This window comes from Nannospalax galili, unplaced genomic scaffold (genome assembly GCF_000622305.1).
Source record: "Nannospalax galili isolate Female #2095 unplaced genomic scaffold, S.galili_v1.0 scaffold46, whole genome shotgun sequence".
Classification (NCBI taxonomy): Eukaryota; Metazoa; Chordata; class Mammalia; order Rodentia; family Spalacidae; genus Nannospalax; species Nannospalax galili.
The window spans coordinates 4682329-4703688 of NW_008355790.1; the positions used below are offsets into that span (position 1 = coordinate 4682329).

The following is a 21360-nucleotide window of genomic DNA, read 5'->3' on the forward strand; positions in this document are numbered from 1 at the left end:
TTCAGATATCAGAGGCCTCTGTAATTCAAATCTCTGGGGGCTGGTTTACAACAAGTAATCCATCTTTTGAGCACCAAACCAATAGTTTCAATAGTTTTGTGATGCTATTTATATACAATAACTAAATCAAAAATCTTATCCTTATTAGTATCCAATATTCCCAGTATTTAGTGTGTGGCATGTATAGAAAGAGATTCAATGAAAGTTTGGGGGCTGGTGATGAGTCAGTGTACTGGAGTTCCACATTAAGTCACAATCGGCTTTGTGCTGGAGAGTACATATCGTTTGGTGAAATCAGCCCGAGAGGAGAGCAAGAGTTTCTTGTAATAACAACAGCACTTGAAGAGGATAGTGAAGAGGACTTCTGTAATCCCCGACTAGACGTGTAGGCTTGTCCCAATGTCCATCCTTGAGAAAATGTCCACAGCAGACTTGATGGAAAATCTCAGAGAAGAACTTACCTGTTTCATCTGCTTGGACTATTTCAGCAGCCCAGTGACCACAGAGTGTGGGCATAGCTTTTGTCTGATGTGTCTCCTCAAGAGCTGGGAGGGGCATAATACACCTTTATCTTGTCCTGAATGCTGAAGGACCTTGGGGGCTCCTCATTTCCAGGCCAATGAGAGACTGGGGAGGCTGGCTAGCATTGGCAGACAGCTGAGATCCCAAGTGCTACAGAGCGAGGACTATCCAAGCAGCTGTGGAAGAACACCAACAGCCAGTAGGATGTTCTCTGATGATGAGCAGAGTATAATTGCTTTCTCAACACAAACTCATGGGATGAATAGAGTGTATTTCTCAAGTGAGGCTGAGGAACAACACAAAGTAAGATGGATTAGAAAATAGATTGATCCCATCCTTTAACTCCTGCAGTAGTCTCTGTGGGTAATGGTCAAGGGTGCTCATCCCAAGCAGCACAACAACCTCTAACTTGGGTCCTGCTTCCACCCTTTCTTTGAGTGTCCCAGTCGTCTTCTAGTGACCAGTTTTCCTGGTCTTTTTTACCACTAGTTGCTCTTCTATTTGCCACAGAGTTTGTTTCTATTGCAGGAGAAACTCCAGGATATCATAAATCTTTTACATAAAAAGAAGAAAGAAGCCCAGGCTATACTGAACCATGAGAAGAAACGTGTGATTCTGTGTAAGGTCAGTGTCTGCTTAACATTTAGGTCTTCTATAAGATGCCGAAAGAGGCACTACAGGGATAATTAGTTAAATGTCAGGGGGAAAAGGACTGTTTTGAGTCCTTTGATAAGCACCTCACCTGGGAATCTCAGAGTAGCTCAAGTTCACAACCACAGGCCTATTTAGTTTTCTTCCTTGTCCACCGTGGCTAGCCTCTATGATGAATCTGATTATAATTATTTAAAATACAAGTGACAGACCTACAAATAGGGTGGAAGGGCTAGAGAGATGGCTCAAAGGTTAAGAACACTGGCTGCTCTTGCAGAGGACCTGGGTTCGATTCCCAGCACCCACATGGTAGCTAACAACCATCTATAACTCTAGTTACAGGGGATCTGACCCCTTCTTCTAAACTCCATGGCATTGCATGACACAGGCGCACTTACTTACACACATGCAAACAGTATACTCAACCACATAAAATAAAAATAATCAACAAAATTAAAAAACTAAATAGGGTAGAAATCAGTCTTACTAGTCTCTCAGGCAGTACATGACTTTAAATGTCAGTATTCAGGAGGCACGGGCAAAGAGGTAATCTCTGTGAGGTCAAGGCCAGCCTGGACTATCTACAAAGCCTGTTCCAGGTTAGCCAGGGCTGCATAGTGAGACCCTGCCTCAAAAGAAAAAACAACAAACAATCAGTCTCTCAAATACTTTGAGGGAAAATTGCATGCAAAATTAAAAAGAAATAAAGAGGAAGAGAAAATAATGGCCAAACAATAGTTTGAATTATACTCAAACAAATGCTTAAGGTTAGGCACAGATTTGGACTTGAATTGCCTAACAGTTAAAGCAAAGAACTGAATGTTTAATATGGCATAAACAATATAGCTCAGTTGGTAAAAGCACCCGCCACACAAGCCTGAACCAAGAGCAGTAATGCCAGCTTCTGCGATGCCCTGTGCTCCCTACCTGGAGATGAGAGGCAGGGACATGACAGTCCATAGAAGCCCAAAGTGAGCTAGCCTGGTGTACACAGCAGCTCATATACAGCAATAAGAAAGTGACACTATCTCAAACAAGATGGAAGATTGAAGACCCAAACTCTGATACTTCCTGCCTTTGCCTCATGAATGCTGAGATGACAGGCATTTCACACCATGCCTGGTTTAGATTTAGTTAAGTGCAACTCTTTGGGATGTATTTCTAATATGTAACCCAATGCTAGTTTTTTTTTTTAATCAGTATTTGTCAATCACATACATTATACATTTTTCTCCTTTTAAATTTCATTTTATTTTAAATCAGTAATGGTTATTAAGTCTTTTAAAGTGTCCTTTTGGTTTCTCTCTGTAGAAATGACAGCTCTTAGATTAGAAAATTTGATTTTGTTGACTTGTATACATATGCATCCTTCAAAACATCAAACTTTCAGGGCTGGAGAAATGGTTAGTGGTTAAGAGCACTGGCTGTTCTTTCAGAGGACCCAGAACCCACACAGCAGCTAACAACTGTCCATAACTCCAGTTCCAGGGAACCTGACAACCTCTTCAGGTCTCCACAGGTTTTCACACATGGGTGCATATACACACATGCAAACAAGACGCATAAAATCAGATAAATACATTTTTAAAACTTAAAAAAAAATCAAACTCTCCACCAAGCTTGTCAATCTAAGACATGTGCTACACAAGTGCTTCTGTTGCTAATGTTATTTTGTACGTGTGCGCGTGTGTGTATGTGCCCGTGCATGGGTGATAGCAGGAGGAGACGAAGACTTGTAAGCAGGTGGTTGTGTCAGAATACATGAAGATGCACCAGTTCCTGAAGGAAGAAGAACAGCAGCAGCTGCAGCTGCTTGAGAAGGAAGAAAGAGAAAACATGAAGAAGCTGAGGGAAAATGAGATCCAGCTGACCCAGCAAGTCAGGCGCCTCAGCAAAATGATTGGACATATTGAGTCCACCTGTCAGAACCTGACTTTGGAGTCTTTTGAGGTGAGGCTGAAACTCATGAGACTATTGGGAAAAAATATACAGAAAAAAGAAGACACAGAGGCCCAAAGTATTTCAAGCCATAGGAGACACATTTTTCCTCACTCATCTGAAAAACTAAGTTCTGCTGTAAAAGCAGCTTTCCTTAAAAAACTGGCATTGTTAAAGAGGAGACATCAAACAAGAAAAAGGCAGAGGAATACTTTTCACAAAAAAGCCCATGGACGGGTGTAGCTTCTTCTGTGCCTGCCTATATAAATGCAGCTTTGTCAAGTATTTCATTAAATGTATTAATAAGCTCCTAGGCATGCTAAATTTAATTGTCTCAAAGATCTGATGAAGGGAAGTTCTATTGTCACATTGCTTGTAGTTGATCACTACTATTTCACTAAATTTTTCCCTTTTCCTTGCCTGAGGAACCCAAGCACACCCTCTGAGGGACCTGGGGTCTCCCAGTCATGACACGGATAGAGAAATGGACATAAGATATTCTATTTGGATTTGGAATAGTTTATATGACATTCGGGAGGGGGGACTTACAAAAACAAGGATTCTTATAGGCTTTTCCTTTGTCATATTTGAAATGCATGCACCATCCGTCTCCCACCTCCAATCTCTCTCATTCACTGTTCGCCCATGCTCAATATGGCAGTGACTCCACCCCGTTTTCCCAGTGTGCTCTGCTTCTCTAGATCCACCATCTTTTCATTGGGAGGGTGCATTTACCCAACACTCCATCCCTTCCTCTAGCTCTTACAATCTTTCTGCCATCTCTTCTGCAAGGGTTCCCTGAGCCTTGGAGCAGGTGACAAATGCAGGGCTATCTTTCTGTATCATGGCACAATATTGACCTCTTGGGTCTCCCCATCATTCAACATGGCTACTGATCTATCTCAGTGGTGTTTCCCCTACTATAAAGACAAATGTAAGGAAGTAGACACATTTAAACAAATGTGATGTAAATACAAATGCCTAGAAGATATCCCAGTAGGTGTACCATATTCATTAAACAGTATACTTGCAACAGCTTCCCTGCTGGGACCTATAGCCTTCCCTGACACAGGGTGTTGGCCTGGTCTACAGCACCTCATGTGTGTTCCATCTCTAGGAGCAGGCCTTATCCAATTAGAAATTTGTCAGTTGTACATATGTTAGTCGAGCCATTATTTTACTAGCAGGCATGTCCATAGCATGCAGCACAAGGGGCCCATTGTTGAGCAGAATCATAAGGGATCCATTTTCCCCAATCACCTGCCAGCACCTTCTGGCACTTTGAAATCCATCCATCCAGTGGCATGGAGTTTTTAGCTTAGTCTTGGCTCTGTCTCTTCTTCTCCCATGCTCACATCATGCAGTGTCTTCAGCAACATGGCCTTACCGACCTTTCTAGTGTACCACTGACATTAGTGGCAATAGCCTTGGTTAATTTGAGGACCTCTAGGATCTCTCTGCTCATAGGTGGGCAAACCAACCCTGGTACTGTAGTTTTTCTTAACAGTTGTACAGTTTTGGAAGCCTCTGTTCTTATTTTACCCAACCATAAAACTCCCAAGAATCTTATAACTATAGCTGGCCTTTGTTTCTTCAGGTGTATTTGATATCTTTCAAATGGGTTTCACATCTTTAAAACACTCAGAAGTTAACATCATATATTAATTCAGTCATGTACAAGGTCTAACACAGCATGGAAAGGTTTTATCCATTTGTGTTAACTATTTTATCCATAGATCTTTGTTAGGTACCATAGTATGGGTAAGAGGCATTAATTTGGTTAATTCTTTACTATCTTTAGTTATCCCTTTGGAGTCATTCTGCATTTGGGGTATTTTACATGGAGTCTATTTGTATTTTCTTATCCTTGATACATTTGCAGGTGCTCGCTCAAATTGCCTGACCCTGCACCGGGCTAAGAAGGCAGACTGTCTTTCTTGTCCTTACTGCACCTGTTGGTTCCCTGAGTCAGGCAGGCCCTGAATCTGCCTCTTGGCTGTAGCCATATCTGTTGCCTCTCCATTGACCATACATGGTTGCTGGGGAGGCCCTGGTGGGAAAAACTGCCTCCACCCCTAGCATAGCCTCTCTCAAAAGAAAAATGCACCTTATTTAATCTTTGAGGATCCTTAACCACCTGTGGGACAGCTTTTTTTATCCTCCGAATGCCTTTTGTAAACTGTTCTTCAGGTTTTAAAGCCTTCCAGAAACTCCTTAATATTGAATTTGGTTTTCTATCAATTTTTTCCTTTGGGAATTTGGGCTTGACATAAATCTTGCCACATTTGTCTTCGAGTAACCCAAATGGACCATTTCTTCTGTCTGGTCTTTTTTATATCTCTTCACTCTTGTTTGAGTTACTTAGATTTGCCAAAGCCTCCCTCACTTTATAGAGATCCTGTCCCATTAAAGGACTTAGCAAAACCATTAACGCTGTATACCATTCTTGAGGTCCCAGTTGAATTAAGCTTTCCTTTATATCTCTGGTGAACACAGCCCTATCTATCCCAGCAAACTGGACACTATATATTGCTTTTCTCATACCTAGTTCTCTCAGTAACACCTGTCCCTCTTTTATAATCCTCCATCCCCTGCTAATCATGGGCATCTCCATTGGTGATGACCATGTATCTTTAATCCCTAATTAGGGACTGATCTCTCCTGTATTGGCCTAGGTTGAACAGCCTATGTCTCAAGGACTGTGGGTGGTTATATAACTCAGCTGTGATGCTTCTAAAGGACTTAGACTGACATTATTTTCTCCCATGTCCCACACAATGAATGGCTCTTTGATCAATTGTTTGAAAATTTTCCTTAGTTTCAACAGCTCCAGTGTGGAGTATTTTCTCCTAGCTACAGTACTGTTAACTCTTTTTCCTTTTTGCATCAAAGGTTGTTGAATCTGAGGGACAGCTTTAGCTACTGTTATTTTTAGGTTGTTTCTTTTCTCATTACTATCTATATTTTTTCTCGGGTCCTTTGACTCTTGGTCTCCTAACCTTATGCAAGTTAAAATCTCCTGTTTTTCCTCTCTCTCAAGCTCTGAGACTGAGACTGAATTTTTCAGTAACTCCTTTGCCTTTTCAGCCTTGACTGAGTCAGTCTTTGTCTCAGACAAATCTTTTATTATGCAAAGTGGCCATGACCCCTCTCTGGTTCCCCTCTTGCATCCAAGGCTTGCAAATTTTTTTTTCTAGGCTCTGTATGACCTTAAAGGAATCTTCACATACAAGCAACTGAGCTATTTTCCCACATTTATAGGCTGGCTGTGGCCAAGGGATTTTCCTGTTTGAGTCCATCCATGTCTGCATGGCCCACATCATTCTAGTCACATATTCTGTGATCTGTTGTATAACCCATGTGACCATCACTAACCCCCTTGCTTTTCCTGAACTTCTGTGGTTTGTCATTTCCAGCATCACCCTCCTGGACTGTGCCAATTGTTTCCCTGAATTTTTCCCTTTTCCTTCCCTGGGGGACCTGCTCACACCCTCTGAGAACTCTAGGGTCTCCTGATCCTGACATGGGTAAACAAACTGACATAAGACATTCTATTTTAATTTTGTATAGTTATATGACATTTGGGAGAGGGTAACTTACAAAAACACAGATTCTTATAGGCTTTTCCTTTGCCATATTTGAAATGCATATGTCATCTGTCTCCCACCCCCAGTCTCTCTCGCTTGCCATTTACCTTTGCTCAATATGGCAGTGGCTCCACCCATTTTCCCACTGTGCTCTGCTTCTCTCTGGGTCTCTAGACCCACCCCCATCTTTTCCTTGGAGGTCACATTTACCCAACAACCATCTACAACATAGACCTAGGGTAGCAGTTATTTAATAATTCAGACTTACAGTCATAAGGCGATTTCTAGCCCTGCAGCTAACAGGTGGCAGTGCCCCGGTATTCTATGTGCCAAGCCCACTGTCATCACTCTTTGGCTACTGCTTCCCTAGGCTACTGCCCTCTTCAGGATCCTCTCAGACATAAGTTGTGAGAGCTAACTCCAGCTTGTGGTCTGATTCCTGAGCTGATGCCAAAGGACACTATTTAATTCAATGCCTTCCAAATGACCCACTCCCACATAACATAGGCTTGGTCTCAGCTCTCACTGGATCATTTTCTTTTGCTCATCTCTGGATCTCTGGTTTTCTGGTCCATGAGTAATATTTGGCTTCTTTTGAACATTAGGTTTTCTTAACAAAGTGAGTATATGAGATAAAGGACAGAGGGAGAGGGTTCATAAGGCCTTAGTCCACCTATAAGCCGTTGATGGTTGCTAGGGGAGGGGGAAGAAAGATTTTCTTGAGTGGTGTAGCACTGGTAAATTGTCTATGATCTTGAAATAACTCATAACCTGTGTTCCCATAAGCAGTCCTAATTAAGCTCATTAGATTACCAAAAAGAAAAAACGGGGTGGAAAAACCACTCAGTGCTTAAGTGTGCTTGCTCCTCTTCCAGAGGGCCTAAGTTCAGTTTCTTCTCCCTCCCAAATGCTGGGACAAAAGGCACATGCCACCATGCCCAATTTAAAAAAATATGTTTACTTAAAAGCATGGATGTGAATAAAAGAAATACAGCAAAGTATTCTCTAGTTAATGTGCGAAACGTCTCATGTTTACCAAAACAATTCCTAAAAGGAATTAGTGATTTTCTTTCTTGTCAGATTTGTGTGCTAGGAAACAAATTTTATGAACTTAGCAAAGGATTCAAATTGTTTCGTTCTTTGCTAGTGATCCAATGCTAAACTTCTTTTCTTTCTAACCTTAGGAAGTCAGAGGAGCCATGAACCGGTAGGTTTCCATTCTGTGTCCCATTGTGTAGCAATCTGGATGCAGTGCTGATGGAATAGATGATGGTGTAGGCATGAGTATGTGCATGTTTTCAAGAGAGGTGATGTGGATACTCAAGTTAGAGCAGTTCACATGGTATGTGTTAAGGAGAGAATGAGGATCTCTTTTCTTTTGGAAGGTGTGAGTCACTCCTGCTTCAGTGTCCAGAGGCCACCATCACAGAACTGAGCCTGTGCCGCGTCACTGGAATGAGGGAGATGCTAAGAAAATTCAGCAGTAAGTCAGCCTCTTTGGTACACCTCCAGGGATTTCCACTGCGGACTTCAGCATATGTTAGGAGCATAACTGAGACCTTGGGCATAAAATATTCTGTTCCTGACACAAAGCTCTTAGTTATGGTACCCTGAGCCAACACTAAGGACCAAGTTGCATACTATGTTTGCACTTGAGTTGAGAGACAGAGAGCTGTGCTTGACACTCTGTCTAGCCTAAGAAGTCCTGGTCCTTTGTTTGTCACTGTTTTGCAGTGTCTACACACTATAAGGACCACACACCAATCAACACCTCTCATCAGAGCTCCTGCTTTTTCATCTCTGTTCCTGTTAGGATAAAAAATGAGTTAAACAAATTGAAAAAAATCTTTGTGCGTACCTGTGTCTCTGTGTGTTGTGTTGAGGGTATGGTGTGGATAGGTATGTGAGTACATGTGTGAGCTGGGGCTGATTTACGCTGAACTTTCTTAGCATCTCTCTAGGCTACAGCCTGTAGTGTCTCTTTATAGGATTCAAGAAAAGGAGGGGCTGGTTAATATACTAAGGGGTATAGTTAGGGTGGTTCTCTAGTTTTGTTTACTCATATATTCATTTTCCTACTGCACATGTGTTTTCCTATAACGCATCTCAGTTCAATCATTTGCACATCCAATTATGCTTGGGCATAAGATGGTAAATAGGGGATTCTTCCTAAAAGGTTACTAGAGGGCACAGTTTCATTTCCTCATATACCCCAAAATAATTCAGGCTGGATCAGCCCTTCTGTTCTTCATACCTGACTATTTTGGGAATACACTTGAATAGAAACTGTCTAAATTGGATTGTTACCTGGGGCAGAGAAACTTGTACATGTTCAAAGATTCCATGTGTAGTCTGATGTAGGTGGAGGGGTCCTGGAGGGATTCTGAGGCTGCTAGGTGCATTATTTGGTGAAAGGTGTGTGTACAGAGTACATGCCTGTGAAGGAACTACGCTGCTAAGAATACTATTAGAAGACCCAAAACCAAAGGGGGAGCCCAAGTTGAACTATCTCCTGTGCTTGTCTGACTCTGTAGGGGTCTTTGGTTTTATCTGGAGTCAGCGAAGGTTGGGTCCCCTTATATGACCTCCTCACAGGTGGTTGGAATTCAAGCCTCCCAGGGGATCATCATGTGTCACTGGGGTTGTGCTAACTCAAAGGAAGCTGTATTTGACTACAGCAGAGTGGAATTAAGAATTGTCATTCTAGCACACAATGACTTTGCAATCTTAGTGAAGTTCCCTAACCTCTGTGAATCTCAGTTTTCTTTTAAATTTAATTTTTATCATTTTATTTACTCAGTTTTGAGTCAGAATTTCATGCATCCCAGCCTGGTCTAGAACTCACTGGGTAGCTGAAGATGACCTTAACTTCTCTTCTTGCCTCCACTTCCAAAGTGCTGCGATTACCACATTCAGTTTTATGCAGTGTTGGGGACTGAATCCAGGACTTAGTGTGTGTTAGGCAGGCACTCGACCAACTGAGCTACACTTCCAACCCTTCTTTAAAAAATAAATATGTTTTTTGAGATGGGGGTCTTGCTACGTAGCCCAGGCTGGCTTCAAACTCATGGAAAGCTTCCTGCCCCAACTTCCTAAGTGCTGGGATTGCAGACATGTACTTCTTTGCCAGGCTTCAGTTTAAAAGTTAATTTGTTATTACTATGAGTATCACAGCATTGAGACTGAACCCAGGGCCTGTGGATGTTAGGAAAGAGCGCTACCACTGAGCTATATCTCCGATTCAATTTTAAAAAATGAATTACATCGTTTTTAATTAATTACGTGTTTAAAAAATAATTGAGACAAGGTCTCATGTAGCCCAGCCTGATCTTCAACTCATTCAGTTGCCAAAGATGACTTTGAACTCCTGATGTTCTTGATCTGCCCCACCAAGTGCTGGGATTAAAGGTGTATACTACCACACCAGATAGTTCTACTAATACAATGAGGAAAAATTAAAAATAGATGCAATGATTAAATGTGCCAATGCACAGAGAATGCTTTGCACATTAGGAGTGAGGCAAATGCTGGTTGTCTATGTTTCTCTTTTACCAAACAGTAGAATGAGATGTGACCATGGCTAAAAGTAAAGGGCATCCTTGTGAGGATAATAACCCTGAATTCTAAAACTGTCTTGTCTAGAAAACACCTTTCATTACACTCACAGCTTCCTGTCCCCTCTCAGGTGGCAAAATCTCTTTCCATATGACTCTTCTGCTGCTTTTTACAGAGTATCTGTCTCTTCCATGGGACAGTAAAAAATGAATTCAGAAATTATGTTCTGTTCTGATTTTGTTTTGTAAGACAGGGTCTCACCATGTAGCCCAGGCTATCCTAAAATTCATGGCAATCCTCCTGCTTCAGTCTTCTTTTTAAAAAAATATTTTATTTTATTATTTTTATTTTATATGTATGAGTGCGTTGCCTGCATGTATGTGAGTGCACCCATGTCATGCAATGCTGTGGAGGCCAGAAGAGGGCTTTGGATTTCCCTGGAACTGGAGTTAAGGACAGTTCATAGCTGCCATGTGGGTGTTGGGAATTGAATCTGGGTCTTCTGCAAGAGCAGTCAGTGCCCTTAACCGCTGAGCCATCTCCAGCCCTTCAGTCCTCTTAAGCATTGGGATTACAGACATAAGAAGCCAAGCCAGACAGAGAAGATTTTCCAAAGAAACTCAGCCCTCATTAAATTCACCAAAACTGCATTTAAAAGAAACTTTGTTTGGAAAAAGGGTCTCGCACTGTAACCCAGGCTGGCATTGAACTCATTACATGGTGTAGGTTGCCCTCAAACTTGCAGAGATTCTTGTGCTAGGGATATAGACACACAGCCCTGTGCCTACTTACAGTTTTGAGACTGGGTCTTGTTATATGGCCCATGATGCTCTTCCACTCATCATGTAGCCCAGGCAGATTTTGAACTCACAACGCTCCTGAGTGGGTCTTCTGAGTGCTGGGATTCCAAGCCTGGCTTGCTCCTAAATTACATTGAAAGGATAGGACTAGCTGGGCTTCATAAGCGTGCCTATAATCCCAGTGCTGAAGAGGCTAAGGTGGGAAGACTGCCAAATTCAAGGTCTAGCCTGGGCTACATAGTAAGACCCTGTTTCAAAACCAAACAAGAATAAGACTACATACTTTGAATTTATCTTATAATCCACACATATGGGAGGGCTCCAAGGATTTCAGAGGATTCACTCTTTTTCTCCTCTTGCAGCAGAAATAACTCTGGATCCAGCCACAGCCAATGCCTACTTAGTCTTGTCCGATGACCTGAAAAATGTGAGATATGGAGGAACCAGGCAACCATTACCTGACAACCCAGAAAGATTTGACCAGTCTGCAACCATCTTGGGAGCTCAGCTCTTTACATGTGGGCGACACTATTGGGAGGTGGAAGTGGGTAACAAGACCGAGTGGGAAGTGGGCATCTGCAAGGCCTCTGTGAACAGAAAGAGGAATCTTCCAAAGCCCCCTGGGGACCTCTTCTCACTTATAGGTTTAAAGATTGGAGATGATTACAGTCTCTGGGTCTCATCGCCCTTGAAAGGTCAGCATGTCCGAGAACCTGAGCACAAAGTTGGTGTGTTCTTAGACTACGAGTTTGGACATATAGCATTCTACAATGTGATAGATGAGTCTCTCATCTACAGCTTCCCTTCAACCCCCTTCCATGAAGCTCTCAGACCTATTTTTTCCCCTTGTCTCCCAAATGAAGGGACAAACACAGACCCTCTGACCATCTGTCACATCTGAGGGACATGGCCTGAGCCTCCACTGAGGACACGGTTGAGGACAATCAGATGCCTAGTCCTTAAAGTGACTAGTGCATTCAAAGTCTTTGCATTAGGTTATCTGAAAAAAAAAGAAAACCCTGTCTCCCCAAAGAGTTTCCATAAACCTAGTTCTGCAACAAAGAGCAAATTAAAAATGTACTTTAGTACCAAGCAGAAAATGCTGATACCCTGCCTTTAACCTAATTCATTATCTGAACTACCCCATGCGTATGCTGGTCACTCAATATACAGTCCTGGAGCAGTTTTTATTTACCTGGAATTCCACTGTCGTAGGCTAGTTGTATAAATACATGTTATTTTTACAGAGTGTTTATTTGCTTTTCTAAAACTGTGCAGTTTTGAATGCACATTTATATGATGTGTACAGCTTTGTCTGTGTGGGCACCTCATATATGAGTTCTTCCATAGAGGATGGGTGACAGGGAATCAGGACTCAGCCTCCTCTGAAAAGCTACATTTCCCTCCCATCTCATAAGACCCCCAGTACTTGTTCTCAGAAAGGCTTCTGTGTTCAGAATGCTGGAATATTTGTGTGAACACCACCAGACCATCCATTCATGTCACCATAATTACAAGAGGCTGAACTTTCTGGTGCTTGTTGAAGATAAATGCCTGGTGAATAAATGCGTCAAGGGAATGGATGCCAATTGACTTCCATGAGAGCTAAGGGTATTTTCTATGCTTCTGATATTGCTATAATCAGAAGACTTCCAGTGCCCAGAAGGTGGATGGAGCCCTCCTCATCTCAGAATGCCAGGGTTTTCATATGAGGGCGTGTCCAGGTAGAGGTCAGATCACCTGCTGCAGGTCTATTCAATAATCCCCATTCTTTGTGGTCTTTCCCCTTTGGGTTGGTTCTGTCCCTGTTTAAAAAAAATAGAAATCTACCTTACACTGAAGAATGTCACAAACCACAGAATCTTGTTATCTTCTTTAACCACTCAGAAGTTAGTGTCAAAGACAAGCCAACTGATAAGGACTTAACCTCAGCATGACTCCCTAATTTGAAAGATTTGCAGAAAAAGTATTTGTCATGCTTTGTCTAAGTTGAAGAGTAGGTTCAGAGGAAAATTGATAAATCTGTTAATGGAGCTGGGAGAGGTGGTGCACACCTGTAATCCCAGCACTGGGGAGGTGCAGGCAGGAGGATCAGGAGTTCAAGGACATCCTTAGCTTCACAGTAAGTTTGAGGCCCAGCATGAGACACTGATTCAAAAAGAAACAAAAAATAATAATAATAATACCTTTAATAAGAAGGCAAGGCCATAAGAGGAGGCCAGTACTTGGGGTTTATTTTAGGGTTAATGTTAATTGATCTAAATTAGCTTTCTCAGGGCTGGAGAGATGGCTCAGTAGTTAAGAGCACTGACTGTTCTTGCAGAAGACCTGGGTTTGAATCCCAGCACCCACATGGCAGCTAACAACTGTCCATAACTCTAGTTCCAGGGGATCCGACAGGCTCTTCTGTCCTCCGTGGGCATTGCACGACACGGGTGCACTTACCTACATGCAGGCATAACACTCATACACATAAAATAAAAATAAACAAAAATATTTAAATTGGCTTTCTCTTTCAACCCTATACATTTCAACCTGTGTACTCAAAGACAGGGGAACAGGTATGAGCCCCAGAACACACTCCCTTTTCCTATATTTACCATTTGCATTCGGTGACCACACGTAGTGACTTAGTTTGCTTACAGTTGGTGTGATAAAAACACTGACCAGAACTAACTTGGAAAGGAAGGGGTTTAGTTGGGCATGGTGGTGCGTACCTTTGATCCCAGCACTTGGGAACAGAGGCAGATGGATCTCTGTGAGTTGAAGGCCAGCTTGGTGTACATACTCAGTTCTAGGCCAGCTGGGGTTACAGGGAGACCCTGTCTCAAAAACACACACACACACAAAAAAAAAAAAAAAAAAAAAAGAAAAAAGAAAAAAAAAGGAAAGGGTTTATTTGGCTTACAAGCACAGTCCATCATCAAGGGTAGCCCAGGCAAGAACTCTGGACAGGAACTTGCAGCACAGACGCTATCGTATAAATGAACCACATTTTCATTATCCACTTGTCAGTTGAGGGACACTTAGGTTGCTTCCATCTCTTAGTTATTGTGAAAAGAGCAGCAACAAACATAGTTGTACAAGTGTCTCTGAAATAGGATGAGTTCTATGGGTATATGCCAAGGAGTGGTATAACTGGGTCAAATGGTAGGTTCATTTGTAGTTTTTTAAGGGTTCTCTATACTGCTTTCCAAAAGGGTTGAAAAACCTTGCAAACCCACCAGCAGTGGATGAGCATTCCCTTTCCCACATATACTTTCCAACATTTGGTATCATTTTTTCTTTTGATCTTTGCCAGTCTGACTGGGGTAAGATGGAATCTTAAAGTAGTTTTAATTTGCATTTCCCTAATTTCTAATGCTGTTGAACACATTTTAAGATGCTTCTTAGCCATTTTTATTTCTTCTTTTGAGAACTCTTTTCAACTCCTTAACCAATCTTTTAATTGGGTTACTTCTTTCTTGATTCTTTGTTTACAGAGTTCTTTATATATTCTGGATGTTAAATCTTTGTCAGACATGTTGCTGGTGAAGATTTTCTTCCATGCTGTGAGTTTTCAATTTCTTGGTTGCTTCTTTTGATGTACAGAAGCTTTATAGTTTAATGAGGTCCCATTTTTTGATTCTTGACCTTATTTCCTGAGTAATTGATGTCTGGTTTAGAAAATCCTTTTCAACACTTATCTCTTGTAGGTTTTTGCCAATGTTTTCTTCTAACAGTTTCAGAGATTCAGGCTTCACATTGAGGTCTTTCATCCATTTGGAGTTGACTTTTATGCAAGGTGAAAGTTACCAGTTTAATTTCACTCTTCTACAGGTGGGCATCCAGTTTGTCAGCACCATTTGATGAGCATGCAGTCTTTCCTCCAGTGAATGTTCTTGGCCCTTTGTCAAATATCATGTGGCTGAAATTGCATGTACTCATATTTGGGTCTTCAATTTTGTTCCATTGATCTACAGGTCTATTTTTGTGCCAGTACTATGTTGTTTTTATGACTGTAGCTCTATAATAGAGTTTAAAATCTGGTACACTAACCCCCTCAGCACTGGTCTTAGTGCTCCAATTGCTTTGGCTACCCAAGGTCTGTTGTGCTTCCATATGAATCTTAGGATGGTTTATTCCAATTCTGTGAAGAATGTCATTGGGATTTTGATTGGTATTGCATCGAATCTATAAACAGCTTTTGGTAGGATGGTCATTTTCACAATATTAATTCTTCCAATCCATGAGCATGGGAGGGTCCTTCCAACTTCTGATGTCTTCCTCAATCTCTTTCTTTAAATATTTAAAAGTTTCAATGTAGAGGTCTTTAATGTCTGTGGTCAGGTTTATTCAGAGATATTTTATTTTACTTTTTTGCAGCTATTGTGAAGGGGAGTGTTTCCATGTGCTCTTTCTCTGATTACTTGTTATTGGTATATAGAAAAGGTATAGACTTTTGTAGATTAAATTTGTAACCTGTCACTTTACTGAACATGTTAATAATTTCTAAGAGTTTTCTGGTGGAATTTTTGGCATCTCTTAGATCTAATATCATATCATATGCAAAAAGGGATAATTTGATCTCTTCTTTTCCAATTATTACTTCTTTAATTTCCTTCTCTTGTCTTATTGCTCTTGCAAGAGTTTCAAGCACTATGTTAAAGAGAAGTGCAGATAGTGGAAAGCCTTCTCTGGTTCCTGATTTCAATGGGAATGCTTCCAGTTTTTCTCTATTTAGAATGATGTTGGTTTGTTATATTTGGCTTTAATTCTGTTGCGGTATGTTCCCTCCATCCAATTCCCTCTATGACTTTGAACACAAATGCATGTTGAATTTTGTCAAAGGCCTTCTCTGCATTTATTGAGATGACCATGAGGTTCTTGCCTTTGAATCCATTTATATGATTGATGACATTTATTGACATATATATTGAACCATCCCTGCATCTCTGGAATAAAGCCTACTTGATCAAGGTGAATGATCTTTTTGATGTGTGTCTGTATGCAGTTTGAAGTATTTTGTTGAGTGTCTTTGCATCTATGTTCATTAAAGATATGAGTCTATAGTTTTCTTTTTTGTTATATCTTTACCTAGTTTGGGTATTAGAGTGATACTGACTTCATAGAAGGAGTTTGGGAGTTCTCCCTCTGTTTTTATCTTTTTGAATAATTTAAGCACTCCTTCTTTAAACGTCTGAGAATTCTTCTGTAAATCCATCTGATCCTGCACTTTTTTTAGTTGAGAGATTTTGTAAAATTGTTTCAATTTCCTTATGTGTTATGGGTCTGTTTCAACTGTTGATCTCTTCTTGCTTTAGTTTTGGTGGTTCCCATGCTTTTAGATATCTGTCCATTTCTTTTAGGTTTTCAAATTTAGTAGTGTATAGATTTTTTTAAAAATTTCTATAAATATCTTTATTACTTTTATTTTATGTGTATGCATGTATTGCCTGCATGTATGTAAGTATGCATGTTGAGCAATGCCCGCGGAGGACAGAAGAGACTGTTGGATCCCATGGAACTGGAGTTAAGGGCAATTGTTAGCTGCCATGTGGGTGCTGGGATTCAAACCCAGGTCTTCTGCAAGAACAGTCAGTGTTCTTAACTGCTGTGCTATCTCTCCAATCCCCATGAATAGGTTTTTAAAGTATTCCCTCATAATGGTCTGGATCTTTTTGGTGTCTGTTGTGATGTTTCCCCATTCATCTATGGTTTTGTTGATTTGGAGATGTGCTTTTTTTTGGTTAACAGGGCTAGCAATCTGTCAATCTGTTTGTCTTTTCAAAGAACCAGCTCTTGAACTCACTGATTCTTTGTATTGTTTTCTTTGTCTCTGTTTCAGTGATTTCTGCTCTGATTTTTCTTATTTCTTCTTGTCTGCTTGGTATGGGTTTCATTTGCTGTTGCTTTTCAAGTGTCCTGAATTACAGTGTTAAGTCATTTCTTTGTGTTCTTTCTGATGTTTTAATGGAGGCACTTAGAGTTATAAACTTTCGTCTAACGACTGTTTTCAACATGTCCCAGAAGTTTTGTTGTGTTGTATTGTCCTTTTCATTTAGTTCCAGGAATACTTTTCTTTCTTAATTTCTCCTTTGACCTATTCATCATTCAGGAGTGTGTTGTTTAATCTCCATGTGTTCATGCAGTTGCTAGGGTTTCTTCCAGTATTAATCTTAAGCTTTATTGCATTGTGGTCTGATAGAATGCATGGAATCATTTCATTTTTTTATAATTATTTACTTAATAGCCACATAATTAGAAGAAGCATTTCATTGCAACAGCATTGACATATTCAAAACAATTTCCAGAACTAAGATGCATCTCTTTCAAAACTGGCTGTAAATTTTTGGGTTTATAGTTCAATTGTTACAGTTATACAATATTGTACTCACTATAAAGCCTGTAAGACATAAAACTGACTGAGGTTTTAACCTTTAAAAAAGATCTCCATTTCATTATTAAAATACACAGTTTACAGATTCACACAGAAAAATTCATTTTAATGCAATTAACACTAACTACAATGCACATGTGTTTCTAATCTCTCTATATCTGATTATTACTAGTCACAGCCATTTACTTTCTGAGCTCCTTGACATCTGAGCATGGATATAAAGTCATCAGGTAGATTTCAATGGTAATGTTTTTCACATCTACTAACAATTAAGGAGCAAATTTTTATGCTTTGAAGAATTATTTTTTTTTAAATTAAAAAAATTTAATAGCCACATGATTAGAAGACACATTTCATTACAGCTTTAACATACTCAGTAACACACTCCAGAGCAAGGATACGTCTCTTTCAAAAGTGGCTGTAAATTTTTAGGTTCATAGTTGAATTAATACAGTTATACAATACTGAACTCAATATAAACCCTGTAAGATATAAACTTGATTTTTTACCCTTTAAAGAAGATCTCCATATCACTTTATAATATGCTGTTTACTACATTTTAAAATATTTTTAAAAAATTTTTAGAAGAAGCATATCATTATAATGTTAATATGCTCAATAACAGTTTCTAGAGCAAAGATACAGCCCTTTCAAAAGTGGCTATAAAATTTTTAGGTTCACTGTTGAATTAATATAGTTATACAATATCAAACTCAGTACAAGCCCCATGAGACATAAAATTGAATGAGTTTTTAACCTTTAAAAAAGATCTCCATTCATTTAAAAATATAGTTTCATACAGAAAAACTCATTTTTACTGCTACTAACACTTAGACATTTGCACATGTGTTTCTAATCTCTATGTATCTGATTATTAGTAGTCACAGTCGGTTACTTTCTGAGATCCCTGGCACTTGTGTACGTCTATAAAGCCATGGGGTAGATTTCATGGTAATTCTACTAATTAACATGATGTAAATTTTATGCTTCCTCCTCAAATATAATACTTTAAAAAATTCGTTGATTTTTTTTTTGTGTGTGTGTATCACACAGAACATCCCAAACCATCTTATTCAACTATACACCCACCTCCCAGATGGCACCCTCCTATAGCCTCCCTCCCCCTACTTCCCTGCTACTGTCTGCTGTGTGGTTGGCACCCCCAGTGCTTCCCCATACTTGTCCATCTGATGGATCTAGTCAGCTTGTCTAGAGGTTTGTTTTAGGAGGGTCAGCTGTTCCTCATCTAGCAGCAATCAGTTGTCAATATTCCTTCAGATAAGATTGGGGTCTGCTGTTCATTTTCCCAGTTCTATGCTGGTTTACTATCTGGGAGTCCCTTTGGCCACCGTGGCTAAAAACTCAAAAGAAGGTATCGCCTATCTGGCATTGTTGCTTGTTATGTAGCCTTTAGCTATACATATTGACTCTTAAAAAGTTATATTGGCCCTTTAATCTTTTGTTATACTTTGCTTTTGGGTGTTTAAGGCCATAGAGTTGGCCCAGATAAACTGACTTATTTTACTCTTAAGGTTTTTTGAGGATCTGTTCCTGAGGGGAAGAACCCCTGGCTCCTTTCTTTTTACCAGTTCTGCCTATGTGAAGATAAGTCAAAGGTCCTACTCAACCATGGCTGGCTTTGCTTGGAAGTGTGGAGGAAATGATTCCTCTGTGTTGAGCCTCCTCTTTGTAGATTGGACACTGGTTCAAGTCCATCTGGTGGGGTCTCCTCAGCCTCCTTGAGGACAGGTGGCCCACCACAGTTACAGGACATTTGGGGAGATGCTCATAGTTACCTGAAACTAGTCAACCTAGGAGGGCAAGGAGCAAAAACTGTCCTTTATGTCCCTCTGACCAAATTAGTATAGGCCTCAAAGTATGTCTGTTAAGCATCCAAGAAGGTTACTTCCACTAGTCTGGTACTTTTAATTACTGTGTGCCATGTGGATAAATCTTAGGCAAAGACCAATTGCTCTCAGATAAACCTTACCTAGAAATATATTTCTTGATCTCATATGTATACTTTGTCAGTAGGTTGTTGGACTAGTATGGTTCCCTGTGGTTTTTAAAACTAGCTAGGCAATTTTTATCTCTCACATTGTATAACCCCTCCATCATGGTTTCCCTAATTAAGGTGCCCCCCCATTTTCCCCCTTTCTCCCTTAATAATACCCTTCTACTATGGCCCTACCTCTCTTGAGCTCCTTCTTTCCCTTTATCTGCTAGGTTCCTTGTGTTCCCTTCCCTCCCCCCTCCCTTAAACTATCCCAATTTTTATCCTTATCTCCCTTATTAAGGCCTGTTTCCTACTGTTCTTCTCTTTCAGGTTCTTTTCCTTTACTTCCCTGGTTCCTTTCCATTATCCTAGTTCCTGTAGTTATGTCTGGATACATACTCACTTATAAGGATTTCGTTCTAGGATCCACACATGAGGAAGAACATGCCGATTTTTTTTTTTCAGAGATTGTGTTACTTCACTTCGTATAACAGTTTCTAGTTCCATCCATTTACCTGCAAATTTCATGATTTTAAATCACATTTTCATTATGCACTCATCAATTGAGGGACACTGAGTTTACTTCTATCTCTTAGCTATTGTGAAAAGATCAGCGACAAGCATAGTGTCTCTGCAATAGGATGAGTTCTTTGAGTATATGCTAAGGAGTGGTATAACTGTGTCAAATGGTAGGTTCATTTGTAGTTTTTTAAGAGTTCTCTACACTGCTTTCCGTAGGGGTTGAACAAGTTTGCAGCCCCACCAGCAGTGGATGAGCATTCCTCTTTCCCCACATCCTCTCCAACATTTGGTATCATTTGTTCTCTTGATCTTAGCCAGTCTGACTAGGGTAAGATGAAATCTTAACGTGGATTTAATTTGTATTTCCCTAATTATTAGTGAGGTTGAACATCTTTTAAGATGCTTCATAGCCATCTTTACTTCTTCTTTTGAGAACTCTCTGTTCAGCTTCTTAGCCCATCTTTTAATTGGGTTACTTCTTGTCTTGAATCTCTGTGTTTTGAGTTCATTATATATTCTTGATGTTAGACCTCTGTCAGACGTGTCACTGGTGAAGATTTTCTCCGATTCTGTGGGTTTTCTGTTTGCTTCCTTGGTTGTCTCCTTTGATGTACAGAAGCTTTTTAGTTTAATGGGATCCCATTTGTTAATTCTTGGCCTTGTTTCCTGAGCAATTAATGTCTGGTTCAGAAAATCTGTTCCTACGCTTATATTTTACAGGTTTTCCCCAATGTTTTCTTCTAATAGTTTCAGAGTTTCAGGCTTTACATTGAGGTCTCTGAGCCATTTGGAATTGACTTTTGTGCAGGGTGAAAGATAGGGGTTTAGTTTCATTCTTCTACAAGTGGAGAACCAGTTTTGCCAGCACCATTTGCTGAACATGCTGTCTTTCCTCAGGTTAATTTTCTTGGCCCCTTTATCAAATATCAGTGGCTGAAATTGTATTTACTCATATTTGGGTCTTCAATTTTGTTCCATTTGTCTATAGGTCTATTTTTATGCCAGTACCATGTTGTTTTTATGACTATAGCTCTGTAATACAGTTTAAAATCTGGTAATCACCCTGGCATTGCTCTTAGTGCTCAGGGTTGCTTTGGCTATCCGAGTTCTTTTGTGTTTTCATGTGAATCTTACATTGTTTTTTTCCAATTCTGTGAAAAGTTTCATGGGGATTTTGATTGGCATTGAATTGAATCTATAAGTGGCTTTTGGTAGGATGATCATTTTCACAATATTAGTTCTTCCAATCCATGAGCATGGGAGGTCCTTCCATCTTCTGATGTCTTCCTCAGTCTCTTTCTTTAAAGATTTAAAAATTTCATGTGGAGGTCCTTAATGTCTTTAATAAGGTTTATTCCAAGATTTTTTTTCAGCTATTGTGAAGGGGAGTGTTTCCATGTAATCTTTCTC

At 40.1% G+C, this 21360-nt stretch overlaps 1 protein-coding gene across 1 annotated transcript; it reads left to right on the forward strand.

The window, feature by feature from the left end:
* The first annotated feature begins 399 nt into the window (after positions 1 to 399).
* Triml1 (tripartite motif family like 1) lies at positions 400 to 11954 on the forward strand. Its single transcript, XM_008853609.1, is given in 6 exon segments — positions 400 to 825; positions 1051 to 1146; positions 2893 to 3123; positions 7883 to 7905; positions 8084 to 8181; positions 11416 to 11954. Coding segments are annotated over 6 exon segments (1413 nt in total).
* Positions 11955 to 21360: the final 9406 nt, after the last annotated feature.